The sequence below is a fragment of the Sus scrofa genome, chromosome 9, assembly GCF_054392235.1.
Source record: "Sus scrofa isolate SSC_HxYL_T2T_F1_AM1 chromosome 9, Sscrofa_HxYL_maternal_Yorkshire_Landrace_v2.0, whole genome shotgun sequence".
Classification (NCBI taxonomy): Eukaryota; Metazoa; Chordata; class Mammalia; order Artiodactyla; family Suidae; genus Sus; species Sus scrofa.
In genome coordinates this window covers 89,532,007-89,551,147 of record NC_139391.1, presented here as the reverse complement: position 1 = coordinate 89,551,147, position 19,141 = coordinate 89,532,007, and the positions used below count along the sequence as shown (strand labels likewise).

The window sequence follows — 19,141 nt, the reverse complement described above, 5'->3', positions numbered from 1 at the left end:
TTTTTTCTTCCCTTTCCTTCCTTTCTTTTTGATTTAGAGAAGCCCTTTCAATATTTCCTTTAACCTGGGTTTTGTGTTGCTGTATTCTTTAAGTTTTTGTTTGTTGGGAAAAATTTTTATTTCCCCTTCTATTTTAAATGATATTCTTGCTGGATAGAGTATTCTAGGTTGCATATTTTTTCCTTTTAGCACTTTAAATATCTCTTGCCATTCCCTCCTGGCCTGTAGTGTTTCTGCAGCGAAATCAGCTGATATTCTTATGGGGGTTCCCTTGTAGGTAACATTCTGGTTTTCTCTTGCTGCCTTTAGGATCCTCTCTTTATCACTAACTTTTGCCATTTTTATTATGATGTGTCTTGGTGTGGGTCTGTTTGGGTTCAGTTTGTTTGGGGCCCTCTGTGCTTCTTGTATCTTGAATCCAGTATCCTTTAGATTTGGGAAGTTTCCAGCAATAATTTCTTCAAATATATTTTCCATCCCCTTATCTTTTTCTACACCTTCTGGAATTCCTATTATGCGTAGATTGGCCCGCTTTATATTATCCCATAGGTCTCTTATATTGCTTTCCAGTTTTTTGATTCGGTTTTCTGTCTGTTGACCAGATTGAGTGATTTCCATTATTCTATCTTCCATATCACTGATTCGTTCTTCTGCATTATTCATTCTGGTTTTTACTGCCCCTAGTTCAGTTTGCATCTCTGCAAATGAATGTTCTAGTTTTTCTTGGCTCCTCCTTCTATTTTCTAGTTCCTTTCTGAGGGTATCTGCATTACTGTTCATATCTTCTCTTAATTCCTTCAGTATTTTCACTATTTCTCTTTTGAACTCCAGGTCTGTCAGACTGCAGAGATCTGTTTCATTGTTGACTGTTTTAGGTGAGTTCTCCTGTTGGTTTGACTGGGGGTGGTTTCTCAGCTTCTTCATCTTGCTTGTTGTTTTCTTTCTCCTGAGGGAGTTGTACTCTCCGTTATCGGGCAGTGTTTGCCTTGTCACTGCCGTGGAATATTTCCTGAGGGCTGGCGTTGTTGGTCAATCTTTTTTGAGGCAGTGTGGCTTTTCTGGAGTGTTGATGGGGCTAACAGTGTTTCTTTGAAGCAAAGGAGGACTTCCTGAGGGCAGACAGGACTGGGAGGTCCACACCACGATGGTAGCAGATTTCACTTGGTCATGCAGAGCTTGCTCTGGTGTTTTTAGGCTGTGGGGTTCTTGCAGGGGGTTGGCGGTGTTGGGCAGCTGCTCTTCAGGGGTGCATCACCCCCTGGGGGCTGGAGCAGCTATCTGGGTCACTGAGAACCTAAGAGGCTCTTCCCTAGGGTAGCCCAACTCAGGACAGCCTGAGAATGTAGGCGGATCTTTTCACAGTCTGGCCGAGGTTGTTGCAGCTTTTCTGGGCTGCAGGGGCTCTTCCAGGGGGCTGGTGGTGCTGAGCAGTTATTTCACGGGAGTGGGGCACCCCCTGGGGACTTGGGCGGGTAGCAGGGCCGTTGGAAACTGAAGAGGCTCCTCCCCGGGGCAACCCGACTCAGAAAAACCGTCCAAGAATTAGGCCGATCTATTCACAGCCTGGCTAAGCTTGTTCTAGCTTTTCTGGGCTGCAGGCCTTTTCTCGGGGGCTGGTGGTGTTTGGTGCTGCTCTGCGGAAGTGTAGCCCCACCAAAGGGCAAGCAGGCCTGTGCAGGGACAGCCCCTGCGGTGGTAGGCTTCAGGCAATTGTTGAGGCCAGCCCTCCTGGATGGCAGGCAGCCCCAGGTCCATGACAGCGTAGGCCGTGGCGGGGGTGGGGGGAGGGGATGCACTGGGAAGCACAGTTTTCAGCTAGCTAGCGGGCCTGTAAGCTTGCTGTGGTGTGGGGGGTATTCTATGGGGACCCACCCCTTCTTTTCTCCCCTCCCCAGCACGGGCGCAGACCAGGCTCTTCTCCCAGGTTCCCTCTGATGCAGCTTTCCACTTCCCCGCCCCTGTAGTATTGCTCCCTTCCTCTGCAACAGCTTTGTTTTCTAGTCTCCCAGGCAGTCTCTGCCCCGTCAAATGGTTTCTAGACCTCCCAAGCAGTTTCCGCTCTGCCCTGCTCCCCCTAGCCCGGGGACTAATCTCTGGAGCCGAGGTCTCGGTGCCCAGCCCCCACCCAGGCGGCGCCCCCCGGCCCTTTCTCGGGGACTAAACTTCTGCAGCGAGGTCTCGGTGCCCAGCCCCCCCCCCCCAGGCGTCCCCCGGCCCTTTCTCAGGGATCAACCCTCGGAGGCGAGGTCTTGGTGCCCAGCCCCCACCCAGGCGTCCCCCGGCCCTTTCCCGGGGACTAACCTTTGGAGGCAAGGACTCTGTGCCCAGCCCCCACCCAGGCATCTCAATTTTTGGTGACTGTGCCCGTAGTTCAGATGGTCCGTTGGGTTCTTGATCGGCTTTTCCGTACTCCAACTTACTGCTACACTCTTCTCTGCATCTGGAGATTCCTCCGGTTCGTTTGATCTTTCGCCCGGTCGGTGGCTTTCCAGGGTGCGGGATCCCTTTCTCCTCCGCAGTTCCCTTTCGGGAGCGCCCGTCCCGCTCGGATTCACCTTCTCTCACTCTCCTCTTTTCTCCCGTTCTGCCCAATAATGTCATGAACTTCTTGCCATTATTGGAGTTTAGGTTCCTCTGCCAGCGATTGGTTGCTGTTCTGTGCAAGTCATTTATTCTGTAGATGTGCTTTTTTTGTTGTGTTTGTGGGAGAGGGCGAGTGTGTCCTCCTACTCCTCCGCCATCTTGTCTTCCTCCCCCCACATCTTCTTAATGTGACTTTTCTACTTTTGATGATGGGAACATTAAACTGAGATGATGTTGATAATGAATTTTCTTTGTAATTCTCAATCCCAAATCTATCTATTCTTATTTATTATTTTAAAATCTCTGCTCTATGGTACAGGGGCCTATGTCCAATTACTTGTGATGGAATATGAAAGATAATATGAGAAAAAGAATGTGTGTGTGTGTATATATATGTGTGTATATAGATATATGACTGGGTCACTTTGCTTATAGCAGAAATTGACGGAAAAATGTAAATCAACTATAATAAGAAATTAAAAAAGTAAAATCTGCAGCTTAAAAAAAATCTCAACATTATAAATTGACTATATATTTTTTTTAAAAAAAATCCAGCATCAGTACTGAAATAGTGTTTTGGGAACTTCCCAGATTTTATGGTTACTAAACATTGCCCGGACAAATTTCTAGTTTTACAGAAAATGTTATATGAAACACATAAAAAATTAGCTGTCTTTCATTTGCCAAAAGATATACTTCAGACTCAAGGTAAGTAGCTATTTGGGGGAATTTATAAAGAACACAGGCCAATGGGAAGGGAGCCTCTGTATACACAGGTTGTTGATTTGAGGATTCAAATGCTTCCTTATATTTAGATCATTTTCTTGATCTTGCATTCAAACTTAAAGAGTAAAAGGGATCTAACATTTGGTTATTGAAAGCCCCGATGCTATCCAGTATTCTATCTCTACATGATAAATAAGCTCCTTGTATACAAGCATATTGCATATGTCTCTCCCCACAGGATAGGGGTTAGAGCTGTAGTTTGAATGCTGGAGTGTAGTCATATGCTGGATTGGGGGGTGGGAGAGAGTAGAGGGATTGGGAAGAGAAAGAGGAAGGCGCTTAGGTTTATGGTTCAAGGTCTGGTGGGAACATTTTTGAAAATGTAGGTGCTATTTCCTGCAATCAAGGGCTTTCCAGAGGTTGATAATCCTTTCCCAGCTGTATCCCTTGCTGAATTGTTTTTAGTTGTGGCCACTCCATGGCTGTTTTCTTCCCGTTTATGATGGAAGAGGATCATATTCATCTTGCTGATAGAGAACCGGGAATTGAACTCTCACAGCTTTGCTCCTCTTTCTCTTTGCATTGAGGAAGTTTGGCTTCATGTTAAAGTGTGAAGAAAAAAAAAAGAAAGAAGAGGAAAAGAAAAAGGCTTGACTGTAGTATGTCAGGCATATTTCAACTCAATTTGTGTCAACCCTAATAAGTTAAGTTGACAGAATAATAAATTGAGTGTCTGGTCAAGACCTGGCACCTGAACAGGAAATAAAAAATATATATATATTTCAATTGAAGGCAGGTTCTTTTGGTTTTACAAATGGAAGTTTTTCCAGGGACCCTTTTTCTTTTATTGATATCTTGGTATCTGAAAGCCTCTTTCATTTGTCACTGGAACCGATGAGAAAGACAGCAACTTTAAAAAGAGACACTGAACTGATGGCATATTGATGAAGCATGGGACTACATTTGCCCTCTTCACCAATATGTCCTCCCTTTCTTGCGTTGTGCCTGGCACCTAGTAAGCTCTTCATACAACTATATTGAATGATTGAGTGAATCCATGATTTGATTGGTTTTGATGCCATGTACGACAGCAGGTATAAAAAACTGTAGATTATTTCAGTTTTCTGTTGCATTTTCAAAGTTTTAATTTTTTTCTTTCTGGACCAGTCTTTTTTAGGATTATCAACTGGGGCAATTTTTCCCCCAAGAGACATTTGGGTATTTTGTTGTCACAATTGGCGTGGAGGACTGTTCTGCCTGGTACCTAGTAACTAGAGGCCTGGGATGCTGCTAAACATCCTACAATGCACAGAGCAGGCTCTGGCAACAAAGAATTATCTAGCCCAGATGGTAACAGTGTCAAGCTTTAGAATCTCTGCTTGAGAGAAATTATTAGTTTAAACTTTATAAAGTTGCGTTTGTTCACCATTTTTACCTGAAACTTGAATTTTATATGGTCAACCCTCTACTAAGGAATAGTGGGGACAATTTTAGGATTTCCTATTTTCCCAGGATGGACCCAACAACAAAGAGTGATCGTGTACAAATGTCAATATTGACACTGTTCAGAAGCCCTAGTCTAAATATGTAAGAGGTACCAAGCTAACATCTTTAAAATAATATTTGTTCTATCCTTCCACCTGGATAAATAACCTGGGTGACAGATTGGAAGATACATTTTTTTCTTCCCAAGTAGTAGAGTTTCTTGATAGATTTTATTTGTCTCACCTCAGCCTAACAGAAGGCTCTGCCAACTGCAGAACACTACATCATCTATGGCCTCTCATACAACACTCATTCATCAGCACCACATGTCTCTGGGCACAGGGTTGGGGGATTGTCCTAGGTTGTGCAAATATCTGTTTCATCTGTTTTTTCACTGACTTGGTGTGGCATCTCCTGCCACAGCTTCCCTCCTATTGCCCATGAGTAGCCTGTGCATATGCACAGTGACCATGGCCCATGGGGCAGAGGTGGGGGTCCTGGGCCAGCTGGGGGTAGGGCCAATACTTGGAAGTTAGTTTAAATTTCCAGCTCTTGGATTCCTCAGAGTCTCAGAAGAGTGAGAGACCTCACATACATGTGTGGACATCCAGATATTGCTCTTCCCAGCTCTGTCTACATGTCCAAAATAGCCGCTTTCTGTCTACCTTGTCACGTGGATCAGTTTACACATCTGTGTAAGATGGTCTTCAGGAGAACCTGACCAGGAAAGAGACCCTCACAGGCCATGAAAGCAAGCCCTGGGCCACTTTGGCAGGGGATTCTAGAGTATCCAGAGCATGGCCTGAGTTGTGACAGGAATGCTGGGGAAGTAGTTTCCTTGGGTCAGGGACTCACACTTAGGGAGTAAATTGCTCCTTCCAGCCATACCATTGTTGGAGGAGGTCGCTGAGTGGATGCGATAACTGGTTGACCATCTAGCTGGACCTTACCTTCTCTTACCTCCACCTCTTACCTTCTTCCCCTCCCTGGAATGCAAGCTCCACCTACAATTCCCATGCTAGCTGCTGTTTCAAGGACACAACCCTGAGAGAGTAAGTGTTTGAGACCATCTGGACTGAATCAGTAACTGAACCTAGTTAAGACCTTTTTAGAAACTTTTAAGATTCTGGCAGAAGAGCATGGAGATTTATGTCTTGCAGCCTCCCAAATAAACGTCCTCTGTCAGTTCCCTTGCTTATTAAAAATGCCACCGCCAAATCTGGAGTTCTCTTTCTTCAGCCTATCCTTGCCTGAATGTATGCAGGGTCAATTTACAAACTGATGATAATCTTAAATTGAAAACTGAGTTTTAGGATCTGATGATGTATAATCATTTTGGAAAGTGTAGGCACTGGGAATTTCTCTTAGTTGTTTATAGCAATGCTACTGTGAAGAAGCTGAGTTAATTTTACTGATTAAATAATAACTCGAAGTATTCAAAATAGGAGATAATATTAAAGTTATTAAATCATAGTTAGAATCAGATCATAATTAAAGTCAAAGTAGATTAAAAGAGTCAAGTTTCCAATAGAACCATTAACATACTGATTTATAAAAGCTATTTAAAGGGAAATACTTTAAAATAATCAATTTTAAAAGTTTACTAACTTTAACTCCTTCTTTGACTTTTATTTAAAATTAGAATATTTATGAATTTGCTCAATGTTCAAAGTTCATACATCAATCTTTATTAGGTATTATAATTCATTTTATATGTTAATGATAAAAGTAAAAGAAAAAGTCATAAATCCATAAAAGTGATAAAAGGAATGATTATGCTGAGTTTGATCTTAAATTTGGTCATAGGAAATTTAAAAGAAAAAATTCTACATTTTGTAAAATTGAAGTATATTATGTATATTTTAAAAAGTTCTTGAAATAAGAATTTGCTGAAGCTTGGTAGGATAGATGGCATGAGATATTCTGTCTGGGTTATAAAAACAATTGTTTATTTCTAGGGGAAGAGTATTCCCTCGTATTTTGAGATCTGTAGTTTATATTACTACAAGAAATACTGAAGTGCTCTAAGAATCTGATTTGTGATCTTAAGAATAGTATCTAAAAACATTAAAAATGTGTGGTGTATGTGTATGTAAAGAGGAAGGAGGAAATAGAGAGGAAGAGAGAAAACAGGTAACCATAAGCAACTTAATCTAAAGGCATACTTTATGGGATTAACATATTTTAAGGGAGTAGGCAATTTGCAGTCTCCTTTAAGAACATGCTATTCATAAATTTCTACTTATAACATTTCCTTTAAAAAGTCTCCTTGTGTTCTTCATTAAGATTTATAAATGATGGTTACAAAAAATGTCAATTCTGTTTTGTCATATTTAAGTTATATGGGTTCCATGAAAAGTATTTTTTTGAGACAAAACAGGAGAATCCTCCTAAATTCCATGAAATGAGCAAATAGGTTGGCATCCATGATCTTATGAAACAAGGAAACATCATGTGAATCATTTTGATACCAAGGAAATGGAGCTTCTTCAAAGGCATGCTAAAGCAGTATGAAAAAAGAAGGGGGGAAAGATTTTTTTTAACATGTCATCATATTAATTTCTAAATACTATACAAAATGTTTTAGCATAATTTTACATGTAAAATTTAGCATAATCATCGCTTATAAGTTTTATCTTTCCAGTTTGTTTTCTAGGAGCATTGAACTTACTAGTTACATTTATATCTGGGAGAACTACAGCATCATCAGTTTGCCTTGGGATTCTCCATGGACTTGGTATTTAACTTTCTTGGGAGTTGACTTTGGCTACTACTGGTTCCATCGTATGGCTCATGGTAAGTTGCAAACCAAGGCTTTATTGATAACTTATGTGGATCTGCATTTCCCACATAGTTGGTATTCAGTAAATATTTATTGAATGAATGACTAAATGAATAACTTTATTTCATACCATTTAAATATTAGTAAAGTTTACCTTGCAATTTAAATGGAAACAATTTGAAATCATTGTTGAAAAAAAGTGAACTTACTAGAGGTACATTTTTCACACCTCTTGCATCTAATTTATTTTTAAAAACTGTTTAGAAAGTGATGGCTATTGCATTACTTTTTAAATAGTGTCTTACATTGGTCCCATGATCACATGCTTAGTAGAATCTGTAGACATTTGTACATAATATCAAACGTCACATCCCAATTATCAAGGTCTTTCAGAAGAGCTTTGTAACAGCATGGAATCCTAAGTAACTTGCTGTCATATGTAAGTTTGATTCAAGTTCCTGACAGTATTGCTATACTGCAAATGAAAATGCAATCAGCTAGAAACTAGCCATTATGCACTTTAGTATGACCACAGCTTGGCAAAACTTCTCATTTGATACAAAGTCCTCTGACTGGTTCATGGAATTTGCTTTTAGGGGTCCCTGCCCAGATGTTCCAAAGAATTATTTTGTTATGGAAAGAAAAATGGAAGAGCAAGTCGCTGTCTAAACCTCTGTAGGAATAAGCATAGTTTGGAGAATGATTGTAGAGCTAAGGTGAGCAAGTGGTCTCTAAGGAGGGATTAGGAGTGCCAAAGTATTTCTGAAGGGAAATGGAGGAAAGTACTAATTTGGAAAAACTACTGAAGAGCAGAACTCAGGATGTCAGTGGGTAGTTGGGTTGAGTGGGTGGGGACAAAGGAAGGAAGAGTAAGAAACCTGGAATAATAATAAAAAATAAATGGGAGATGGAAAGAAGAGCCCTGAGATCGGGGTGAATAACTGAGCTATGTGTGTAGGAGTTAGTGTGACCAAATATCTTTTCCAAGCCAGGATAAAGGAAATAGCAGCATGGACAGCGTTAGGCTTAAAGGCAATGAAACTTTAAACACAGCATTATTTTGTTAAACACTTCCAACATGTATATTTGATGAAATTACAGAGTGTTAATTCATTAAAACAGTTTGGGTGAACATCAACTAGAAAAAGTTATTTACTTTGTGTGTGATAACCTTTGTCTCTGAAAATAATAGGTCAGCTCCTGACATCATTTCCTGGTATATAAATGCAAGAGGATACTCCCCAATTGAACATGATTAAGAGTAAAATATGGTCTGTGCAGTAAACTTTGTATTTTATTTCGAAATAGTCATTTTCTTCCTAAAATAAATCCATTGGCAGTTTTCCTCACTTTCCTTGAAGCAAATGGGTAATGCAGAAAGCATTTACATTGTATTACTTAATTTCAGGAACCTTCTAATATCACACTGTCCTGTACAGATGTGTTTGTTTGGAAAATCTGCAAATTCGCTTAATCTTTGAAAGCCCATTATAACAAGAAACAAAGAACAAAATATTACCAAATATAAAGCTTTTAAAAATATGTTGACTGTGAGTGCTCAGAGTTCGGGAAGAGCAATAAAGTAAAATAATATATTAAAAACATGGAATCACAGCTGCTCAAAGTATGCTTCCCATTAGAAAATTTTGAACCAAATCCAGTGAAGGCAGGCATTGGGAAAAAAAAATCTGAAAACTTTCTGGAAAAACACTCACCACTTTCAGGCTCTGAAGCCTAATCAGAAGTTCAAAGGATCTTGATTGTGATGAAAAGCTTGTCTGAAAAAAATAAATTATGTAGTTAAAAACATCAAATTTCAATATTACAATCAATTTAAAAATTTGATTTGATAATAATGTAAAGTACTAAAATGAAGTTTTAGAAATCTAGAAACAGAGGGATAAGAAAAACCAATAATATAAAATTTCTTGAGTCTCTTGGATTACTGAGCCCATAGTGATTAATTGGTTAAATTTTTTCAACTGAAAAGTTGAAGAGCTCTAAAATCCAAAGGTTGTCTTAAAATATTTTTTAAAACCTTGCTGTTAGTATTTAATGTATTACTTTCCTGTCACTATTTGCAATAAAATTATATAATAAAAATATATTCCATATTAAAAGCTGTGAGTTTTGAAGAGAGTTTATTTTGTATTAAAATTTTTGTTTTTGCATGTATTTAAATGTTAAATTATTGCAATTAATAACCAGTTATTGTTGGTGCCTGTTTGTTTTGCCTACGTGTAGAATTTTCTCACATTAAAGGGACAGGTTGGTAACAGTAGAAAATAGCTTATTCTTGACGCTTGGAATTCTGTCTCTATTTCTTCTTTTTTTTTTGCTTTTTTTTAGGATCGTACCCGTGGCACATGGAAGTTCCTAGGCTAGGGGTTGAATCAGAGCTACAACTGCCCAACTACACCACAGTTACAGCAACATGGGATCCGAGCCGCGTCTGCAACCTACACCACAGCTCATGGCAACACCGGATCCTTAACCCACTGAGCAAGGGCAGGGATTGAACCTGCATCCTCATGGATCCTAGTCAGCTTTGTTAACTGCTGAGACATGAAGGAAACTCCTCTGTCTCTATTTCTATGCAGAATGACAGAGGATTTTTTGAGGCTGTGTTCTTTAATTTTTTTTTAATCTTTTTATTTTTTTCTTTTTTGTCTTTTTGAGGGCCGCACCTGCAGCATGTGGAGATTCCCAGGCTAGGGGTCTAATCAAGCTATTGCTGCCAGCCTACCACAGCCACAGCAATGCCAGATCTGAGCTGTGCCTGCTACCTACACTATAGCTCATGGCAACGCCGGATCCTTAACCCACTGAGTGAGGCCAGGGATGGAACCCACCACCTCATGGCTACTAGTCAGATTTGTTTCCGCTGAGCCCCAGTGGGAACTCCTGTATGTGTTCTTTATGTGACATTCCTTTTTCCTGTAGAAAAATGAGAAGGAAATTGATAGTATTATCAACATACACAGAAACAAGAGTAGCCCATAATTTCTGTAGAGTTCTTTGATTATTTTAGAAGGCAATGTAGAATGATAAAATTAAGTAGGTCTCAAATTAAAAGTAACTTCTTGCATGCTTAGTTTCCATTACAAAGGGCTGCAGTATTTTTCTTTGTATTTCCTAATAGTTACACCAAACATATAATAAAAGGAATAAAGATTTTTAAGGGAATGTTTAAAAAATATAAATTCTTACTGCTTGAGGCAGCAAGAATGAGTCTTCTGGGGTGCTGGTAGGTGCCATGAGTGTATATCTTTGTAAAAATATATTAATTTGTACACATAATTTATATACTTTTTGTATACCTCAATGCAAAGTTAAGTTAGTAAGTAATGACATAAATTCGATTTCTGGTGAATAGTTTGAAGTCAGAGTTATTATAATAGGTCATCATTCATCATTTAGAATATGTTTGAAGGAAGTCTTGACATTCCTATCGGTGTGACTAACCTCTGATTTCTCATCATTACTTTTTACTAAAAGGTCTGGCACCTATGCCAACCATTTTTCTCTGAGTTCATTTCAATGACAGGTTCTGTCTTATGTCTATTGTTATGTTTATTCATTTGTTTTGTTTTTTAGATTCCACATATAAGTGAAATCATATAGTATTTACCTTTTTCTATCTGACTTATTTCACTTAATATAATACCCTCTAGGCCCATCCATATTGTCACAAAGGGCAAGATTTCATTGTTTTTTATGACTGAAATTCCATTGCATGATTGCGTGTATACCTCTTTATCCATTCATCTGTTGATGGGTGCTTAAGTTTTTGCCATATCTTGGCTATTGTATTATGCTGGAGTAAACTTATGGATGTATATACCTTTTCTAGTTAGTGTTTACTGCTTTTTTTTCCAAGTACCCATGTGTGAAGTTGCTTGATGGTATGGTAGTTTTTTTTAAATTTTTTTAAAGATTGAAGTATAGTTGATTTACAGTGTGCCAATTTCTGCTGTACCTCAAAGGGACTCAGTCACACACACACACATACATACATTCACTTTGTTATATTAGCTTTCATCAGGGTATTTCATTGCTTATCCATTCTAAATGTAATAGTTTGCATCTAATAACCCCAAAGTCCCAGACCATTCTACTCCCCCTTTCCCCTTGGCAATCATAAATCTCTTCTCTATGTCTGTGAGTTTGTTTCTGTTTTGTAGATATGTTCATTTGTGCCATATTTTAGATTATACATATAATTTGATATCATATGGTATTTTTCTTTTTCTTTCTGACTTATTTCACTTGGTATGATAATCTCTAGTTGCATCCATGTTGCTGCAAATGACATTATTTTGTTTTTATAGCTGGGTATTATTTCATTGTATATATGTACCACATTTTAATCCATTCATCTATTGATGGACATTTAGGTTTTTTCCTATGTCTCGGCTATTGTGAATAATGCTGCTATGAACATATGGTGCATATATCTTTTTGAATTGTAGTTTTGTCCAGATATATGCCCAGGAGTGGGATTGTTGGATCATATGGTAGTTCTATATTCAGTTTTCTGAGAGACCTCTATACTGTTCTCAATAGTGGGTGTACCAGTTTACATTTCCACCAATAATGTAAGAGGGTTCCCTTTTCTCTACACCCTCTCCAGCATTTGATATTCGTAGACTTGTTAATGATGGCCATTCTGAGTGGTGGGAGGTGATACTTCATTTTGGTTTTGATTTGCATTTCTCTATTAGTGATGTTGAACATTTTTCCATGTGCCTATTGGCTATCTGTATGTCTTCTTTGGAGATATGTCTATTTAGGTCTTCTTGCCAATTTTTCATTTGGGCTGTTTCTTTTTTTGTTGTTGAGTTTTATGAGTTGTTTTTTATATTTTGGAAATTAAGCCCTTGTCAGTTGCATCATTTGCGATTATTTTCTCCAATTCCATAGGTTGTCTTTTGGGTATTTTTTTTAAATTGTTTCCTTTGCTGTGCAAAAACTTGTAAGTTTGATTAAGTCCCGTTTTTTTATTTTTGTTTTTATTTCTACTGCCTTGGGAAACTAAGAAAACATTTGTATGGTCTGTGTTAAGTATGGCGGCTTTATTATTAATTTTTTGAGGAATCTCCATGTTGTTTTCCATATTGGCTGCACCAGTTTACCTTCCCCCCAGCAGTGCACAAGGATTCCACTTTTCCATATCCTTGTTATTTTTATTTGTTGTCTTTTTGATAATAGACATTCTGATTGGTATAAGGTGATAACTCGCAGTAATTTTGATCTACATTTCCCTGATGATTAGTGATGTTGAGGATGTTTTCATGTGCCTGTTGGCTACCTGTATTTCTTCTTGGAAAAATGACTATTAAGATCTTCTGCCCATTTGGGTTGCTTATTTTTTGATACTGAGTTTATATGAGCTCTTTGTGTATTTCGGATATTAACACCTTATCATATATATCACTTATAAATATCTTCTTCCAGAATTGGTAGCCTTTTCATTTTGTTGATAGTTTCCTTTGCTGTGCAAAAGCTTTTTAGTTTAATGTAATCACATTTCTTTATTTTTTTGGTTTTATTCCCTTGCATGAGGAGACATAGCCAAAAAAGTTTTGCTTAGACTAATGACAAAAAGAGTACTGCTCATGTTCTCTTCTAGAAGTTTTATGGTTTCAGATCTTACATTTAAGTCATTAATCCATTTTAAATTTGTTTTTGTGCATAGTGTGGGAGAATAGTCCAGTTTGAGTCTTCTGCATATAGCTATCAATTCTTACCAATACCATCTATTGAAGAGGTTCTCTTTTCCTTATTGTATAATCTTGCCTCCTTTGTTGTAGATTAATTGCCCATATATGTGTGGGTTAATTTCTGGGCTTTTTATTTTGTTCCATTGATCTATGTATCTGTTTCTGTGCCAGTACCATACTGTTTTTTTTTGGGGGGGGGAGGGGAGGGGTGGCACACCTGTGGCATATGGAAGTTCTCAGGCTTGGGAAATTGGAACTTGGGTCTTGGAATTAGACCCAGGAGTCTAATTGGAGCAACAGCTGCCAGACTACACTACAGCCACAGAAATGCAGGATCTGAGCTGTGTCTGTGACCTACACCACGGCTCACAGCAATGCTGAATCCTTAACCCACTAAGTGAGGTCAGGGAATGAACCCACATCCCATGTATCCTAGTAGGGTTTGTTAACCTACTGAGCCATGAAGGGTACTCCCAGTACCATACTCTTTTGATGAATGTAGCTTTGTTCTATAGTATTAAACCAGGGAGTATGATACTTCCAGTTTTGTTTTTCTTTCTCAGTAATGTTTTGGCTATTCTGGACTTTTTCTATTTCCATCCGGAGTTATCCCATTTGTCCATTTTTTTTTTTACTCAAAAGGAGAATTTGAAATTTTTCTCATACTAAATACATATGATATATAAGCAAATAAGATCTTTAAGCAAAGTCACAAAAGTCCAAATCAAATTATCCTCTTTAACTTATTAAACAAGTGTTTATAATTTAATATAGGAGTTCCCTTCGTGGCGCATTGGTTAACGAATCTGACTAGGAACCATGAGGTTGCGGGTTCGGTCCCTGCCCTTGCTCAGTGGGTTAACGATCCAGCATTGCTGTGAGCTGTGGTGTAGGTTGCAGAGGCGGCTCGGATCCCGCGTTGCTGTGGCTCTGGCATAGGCCGGAGGCTACAGCTCCGATTCAACCCCTAGCCAGGGAACCTCCATATGCCGCAGGAGTGGCCCAAGAAATAGCAAAAAGACAAAAAAAAATATATATATATATAATTTAATATATAGGCAACATGCTAGCTCTTTTAAAGATGACTTGACAATAATATATATTAGATAGTACAGATAGAGTTGGTGGTATGTGCATAATTGAACAATTTCCATGTATGTTGAAATATAGGTCTACCCCCAGGTACTTCGTCAATAATCATCCATTATAGGAACATTAAATATTATTATCCTTAAGAAATTAAACAATAAATCAATTAGATCATCTAATAGTCCATCTTTTAATTCTCCTATTTCTGCTAAGAATGTCTTCTATTAAATTTTAAATTTGGTCAAAACAATATTTATTAATAGGTTTCTTTGTCTTTCTTGTGCCTTTTAAGTGAAAATTGTCACCCATTTTATTTTATTTTATTTATTTTTTATTTTATTTTCCCACTGTACAGCAGGGGGATCAAGTTATCCTTACATGTATACATTTTTTTTTCCCCACCCTTTGTTCTGTTGCAACATGAGGATCTAGACATAGTTCTCAATGCTACTCAGCAGGATCTCCTTGTAAATCTATTCTAGGTTGTGTCTGATAAGCCCAAGCTCCCAATCCCTCCCACTCCCTCCCTCTCCCATCAGGCAGCCACAAGTCTATTTTCCAAGTCCATGATTTTCTTTTCTGAGGAGATGTTCATTTGTGCTGGATATTAGATTCCAGTTATAAGTGATATCATATGGTATTTGTCTTTGTCTTTCTGGCTCATTTCACTCAGTATGAGATTCTCTAGTTCCATCCATGTTGCTGCAAATGGCATGATGTCATCCTTTTTTATGGCTGAGTAGTATTCCATTGTGTATATATACACCACCTCTTCCTAATCCAATCATCTGTTGATGGACATTGGGTTGTTTCCATGTCCTGGCTATTGTGAATAGTGCTGCAATGAACATGCGGGTGCATGTGTCTCTTTTAAGTAGAGTTTTGTCTGGATAGATGCCCAAGAGTGGGATTGTGGGGTCATATGGAAGTTCTATGGATAGATTTCTAAGGTATCTCCAAACTGTTCTCCATAGTGGCTGTACCAGTTTACATTCCCACCAGCAGTGCAGGAGGGTTCCTTTTTCTCCACAGCCCCTCCAGCACTTGTTATTTGTGGATTTATGAATGATGGCCATTCTGACGGGTGTGAGGTGGTATCTCATGGTAGTTTTGATTTGCATTTCTCTTATAATCAGCGATATTGAGCATTTTCTCATGTGTTTGCTGGCCATCTGTATACCTTCCTTGGAGAACAGTCTATTCAGGTCTTTTGCCCATTTTTCCATTGATTGATTGGCTTTTTTGCTGTTGGGTTGTATAAGTTGCTTATATATTTTGGAGATTAAGCCCTTGTCAGTTGCATCATTTGAAACTATTTTCTCCCATTCTGTAAGTTGTCTTTTTGTTCTCTTTTTGGTTTCCTTTGCTGTGCAAAAGCTTTTCAGTTTGATGAGGTCCCATGGGTTTATTTTTGCTCTAATTTCTATTGCTTTGGGAGACTGACCTGAGAAAATATTCATGATGTTGATGTCAGAGAGTGTTTTGCCTATGTTCTCTTCTAGGAGTTGGATGGTGTCCTGTCTTATATTTAAGTCTTTCAGCCATTTGGAGTTTATTTTTGTGCATGGTGTGAGGGTGTGTTCTAGTTTCATTGCTTTGCATGCAGCTGTCCAGGTTTCCCAGCAATGCTTGCTGAATAGACTTTCCTTTTCCCATTTTATGTTCTTGCCTCCGTTGTCAAAGCTTAATTGACCATAGGTGTCAGGGTTTATTTCCGGATTCTCTATTCTGTTCCATTGGTCTGTCTGTCTGTTTTGATACCAGTACCACACTGTCTTGATGACTGTGGCTTTGTAGTATTTCTTGAAGTCTGCGAGAGTGATGCCTCCTGCTTGGTTTTTTTTTTCTCAGGATTACTTTGGCGATTCTGGGTCTTTTGTAGTTCCATATAAATGTTTGGATTGTTTGTTCTAGTTCTGTGAAAAATGTCATGTGCAATTTGATAGGGATTGCATTGAATCTGTAGATTGCTCAGGGTAGTATGGCCATTTTTACAATATTGATTTTTCTAATCCATGAACATGGAATATCTTTCCATTTCTTTACATCTTCTTTGATTTCTTTGATTAAAGTTTTATAGTTCTCAGCATATAGGTCCTTTACCTCCTTGGTCAGGTGTATTCTAAGTTATTTGATTTTTTAAGGTACAATTTTAAAAGGTATCATATTTTTGTATTCCTTTTCTAATATTTCATTGCTGGTATACAGAAATGCGACTGACTTCTGAATGTTAATCTTATATCCAGCTACTTGGCTGAATTTATTAATCAGTTCAAGTGGTTTTTGGGTTGAGTCCTTAGGGTTTTCTATATATAGTATCATGTCGTCTGCATACAGTGACAGTTTTATCTCTTCTCTTCCTATATGGATGCCTTTTATTTCTTTTGTTTGCCTAATTGCTGTGACTAGGACTTCCAAAACTATGTTGAAGAGCAGTGGTGAGAGTGGGCATCCCTGTCTTGTTCCAGATTTGAGTGAGAAGGCTTTCAGTTTTTCCCCATTGAGGATTATATTTGCTGTGGGTTTATCATAAATGGCTTTGATTATGTCACCCATTTTAAAATGCAATTTATATATGAAGTGTCCAGGCCAGTTGTCTAGATAAATCTGACTGTTGTCTCTCAGTGTTGCTTAACTTCACCCTTTGTCCTGAGGAATCTACAAAATGAATGTTTAGGTCTGGATTATAGGTTGATTAGATCTGAGGTAAATCTTTGTGGCAAGAATGTTCATAAATGATGTTAGGTGCTTTAGATCAGGATGCCTATAAAACTGGTTGCCATAGACCATCAGGTTAAGATAATGAAATATTATAATTGCCTAAGCCCAAAGACATAAAGATAGATACATTTTCCCTTTGTAATTACTAAGAAATAAATACAGAAATATATGTATCTAATTGTTTACATATCATATACGCATGTGTGAAATAAACATGACCAATTTTTAGGAAAAAAATGTTCCATATCCAAAATAATTCAGTAAGCTGAGGAAAATACACATAGGCTGTTAATAATTTAATCAGTGGTCACAAATTAGCAATTTTTAAAAGTAATTAGCAGTTAACCTATACTTTGACATATGGGTCCCATTAAACCTTTCATGTAATTATTTTAGCCTCCACTTTTGAAAATTATCTGAGTCAGTTATTATTATGGGGTTTTATTAGGAGTGTATTATGAGTTTTTAAAAAATCTCTTTTTTGTTCTACAAATGTTAGTTGTCAGTTTTCTGCCTCTGGTAGTAGACAGATCTAGAATATATGTATATATATAATGTCATACCAATCTCTCAAATTCAAGTTTAATATTTTAGTGTTTGGCTCTTAACTTCTCATGTTTGTATTGCTCTTGAAAATCTTGGCCTGGGATTATATTCATGTATTTAATTATTTGCTGTGTCATATAGTATATGGTTTTTCCTTGATGAATTGAAATATTTAACATTCTACAGTGTGAGATCTTTATCGTTTGAAAGTTCACATCTTCCTCATTGGTGCTTAAAATCCCTCCTTTCAGTATTCAAATTGTATTTCCTTTGTCCAAAAAAAAAAAAGGTGTTTTTTTTATAACTGTGTGGACAGTCAATGTCTGCTCTTTCATATAAAGTCTTTGTTCTTTATTCTATAGAAACAAATGTTAATGGAGCGTATATGCCCCATCTTCCTGTGCTCCTTTCTCTAAAGCCAGAAGGAACTCAGACTGCTTATTTTTATACTTACTGATATCCTGGGGAAAAAGGTAAGGGAGAGTTTATAAAACCTGGGCAAAAGAAGGCTGTAACTCTTTCAGTTCTCCCAAGGGCTGAATCTCGGCTGAAATAACTGAGTTTTTGGACATACAGAAGGAAATGATGAGTTAGGCTAAATGTCCAGATGTGAGCTCAACAGATGTATAAGGTTACATTTCAAAAGGCAAGGCATGAGATACCTGTATCTTTAGAGAGGAAGTTGTAAATAGTAAACAGATAATTCAGCTATCAACTGTAGCCTGGCTTTTAAAGATTTTAAAGTAATAAATACTTTTAAAAATCTCTCTACACTGTTTATCATACATAAAACACACACATATAACATATATATATCCAGATAAAGATCTGAGAGTGAATTAAATCAAATGGATACTTAAAATATAATTCTTGCTTTATTCTCTTTAATATGGATGAACATTTTTGATGAATTTGTTTTTACCTTGAAAATAGACTTCTTTTTAAACTTTACTCATCTGTACTTTCAAATTTCTTGCTCTTCCTTCTCAGACAATATTAAACATCCTCATAAACACCTTGCAAATATTCTGAGTTACTGAAGCCTAAGGCAAACTATTAAAGAAAAACAGCAAAATTACTCCCTTGCTTCTAAATCCTAGCAGTGTATTTCTTAATTTTCTCATGAACTAATAATAATAATATCTTAAAATATATAGTGTGAAAAGTGGAGTATTTTCTTATAAAAGAAAGCTATTATGCCAATGTAGGACAGGATACCGCCCTCATTCAAATATTCATTTATATACCGCAAAATATTCTTTTTATTCTACGTGCTTACCGTGCCTTGCATGCTTCTTAGAAGCCAAAACATACATCCATGGGAATAACAACAAAGCACATCCTAATTCTGGAATTTTAAAGGGCTCTGGGATTTGAAGTTGACACTTCTTTGGCTAAGTTCCAAACACCCAACTTAACTAGGCAGAAGAGAGGGCCATTTGGATCCATGTTTCCCTAAATCTCATACAGTTTTGGAGAGAAAAAT

At 37.7% G+C, this 19,141-nt stretch overlaps 1 protein-coding gene across 8 annotated transcripts in view; it reads left to right on the top strand.

Moving 5' to 3' along the window:
• The window catches only part of AGMO (alkylglycerol monooxygenase), a 668,498-nt gene that overhangs the window by 12,638 nt on the left and 636,719 nt on the right, over positions 1-19,141 (top strand). For all 8 annotated transcript variants that reach the window (XR_014815905.1, XR_014815904.1, XR_014815903.1 and 5 more), the window contains exon 3: positions 7,439-7,590. Coding sequence is in view for 4 of the 8 variants with exons in the window: in XM_084977164.1 (XP_084833290.1) it covers positions 7,439-7,590 (152 nt within the window). In the remaining 4 variants the exon portion in view is untranslated. The remainder of the gene's footprint in view (positions 1-7,438; positions 7,591-19,141) is intronic.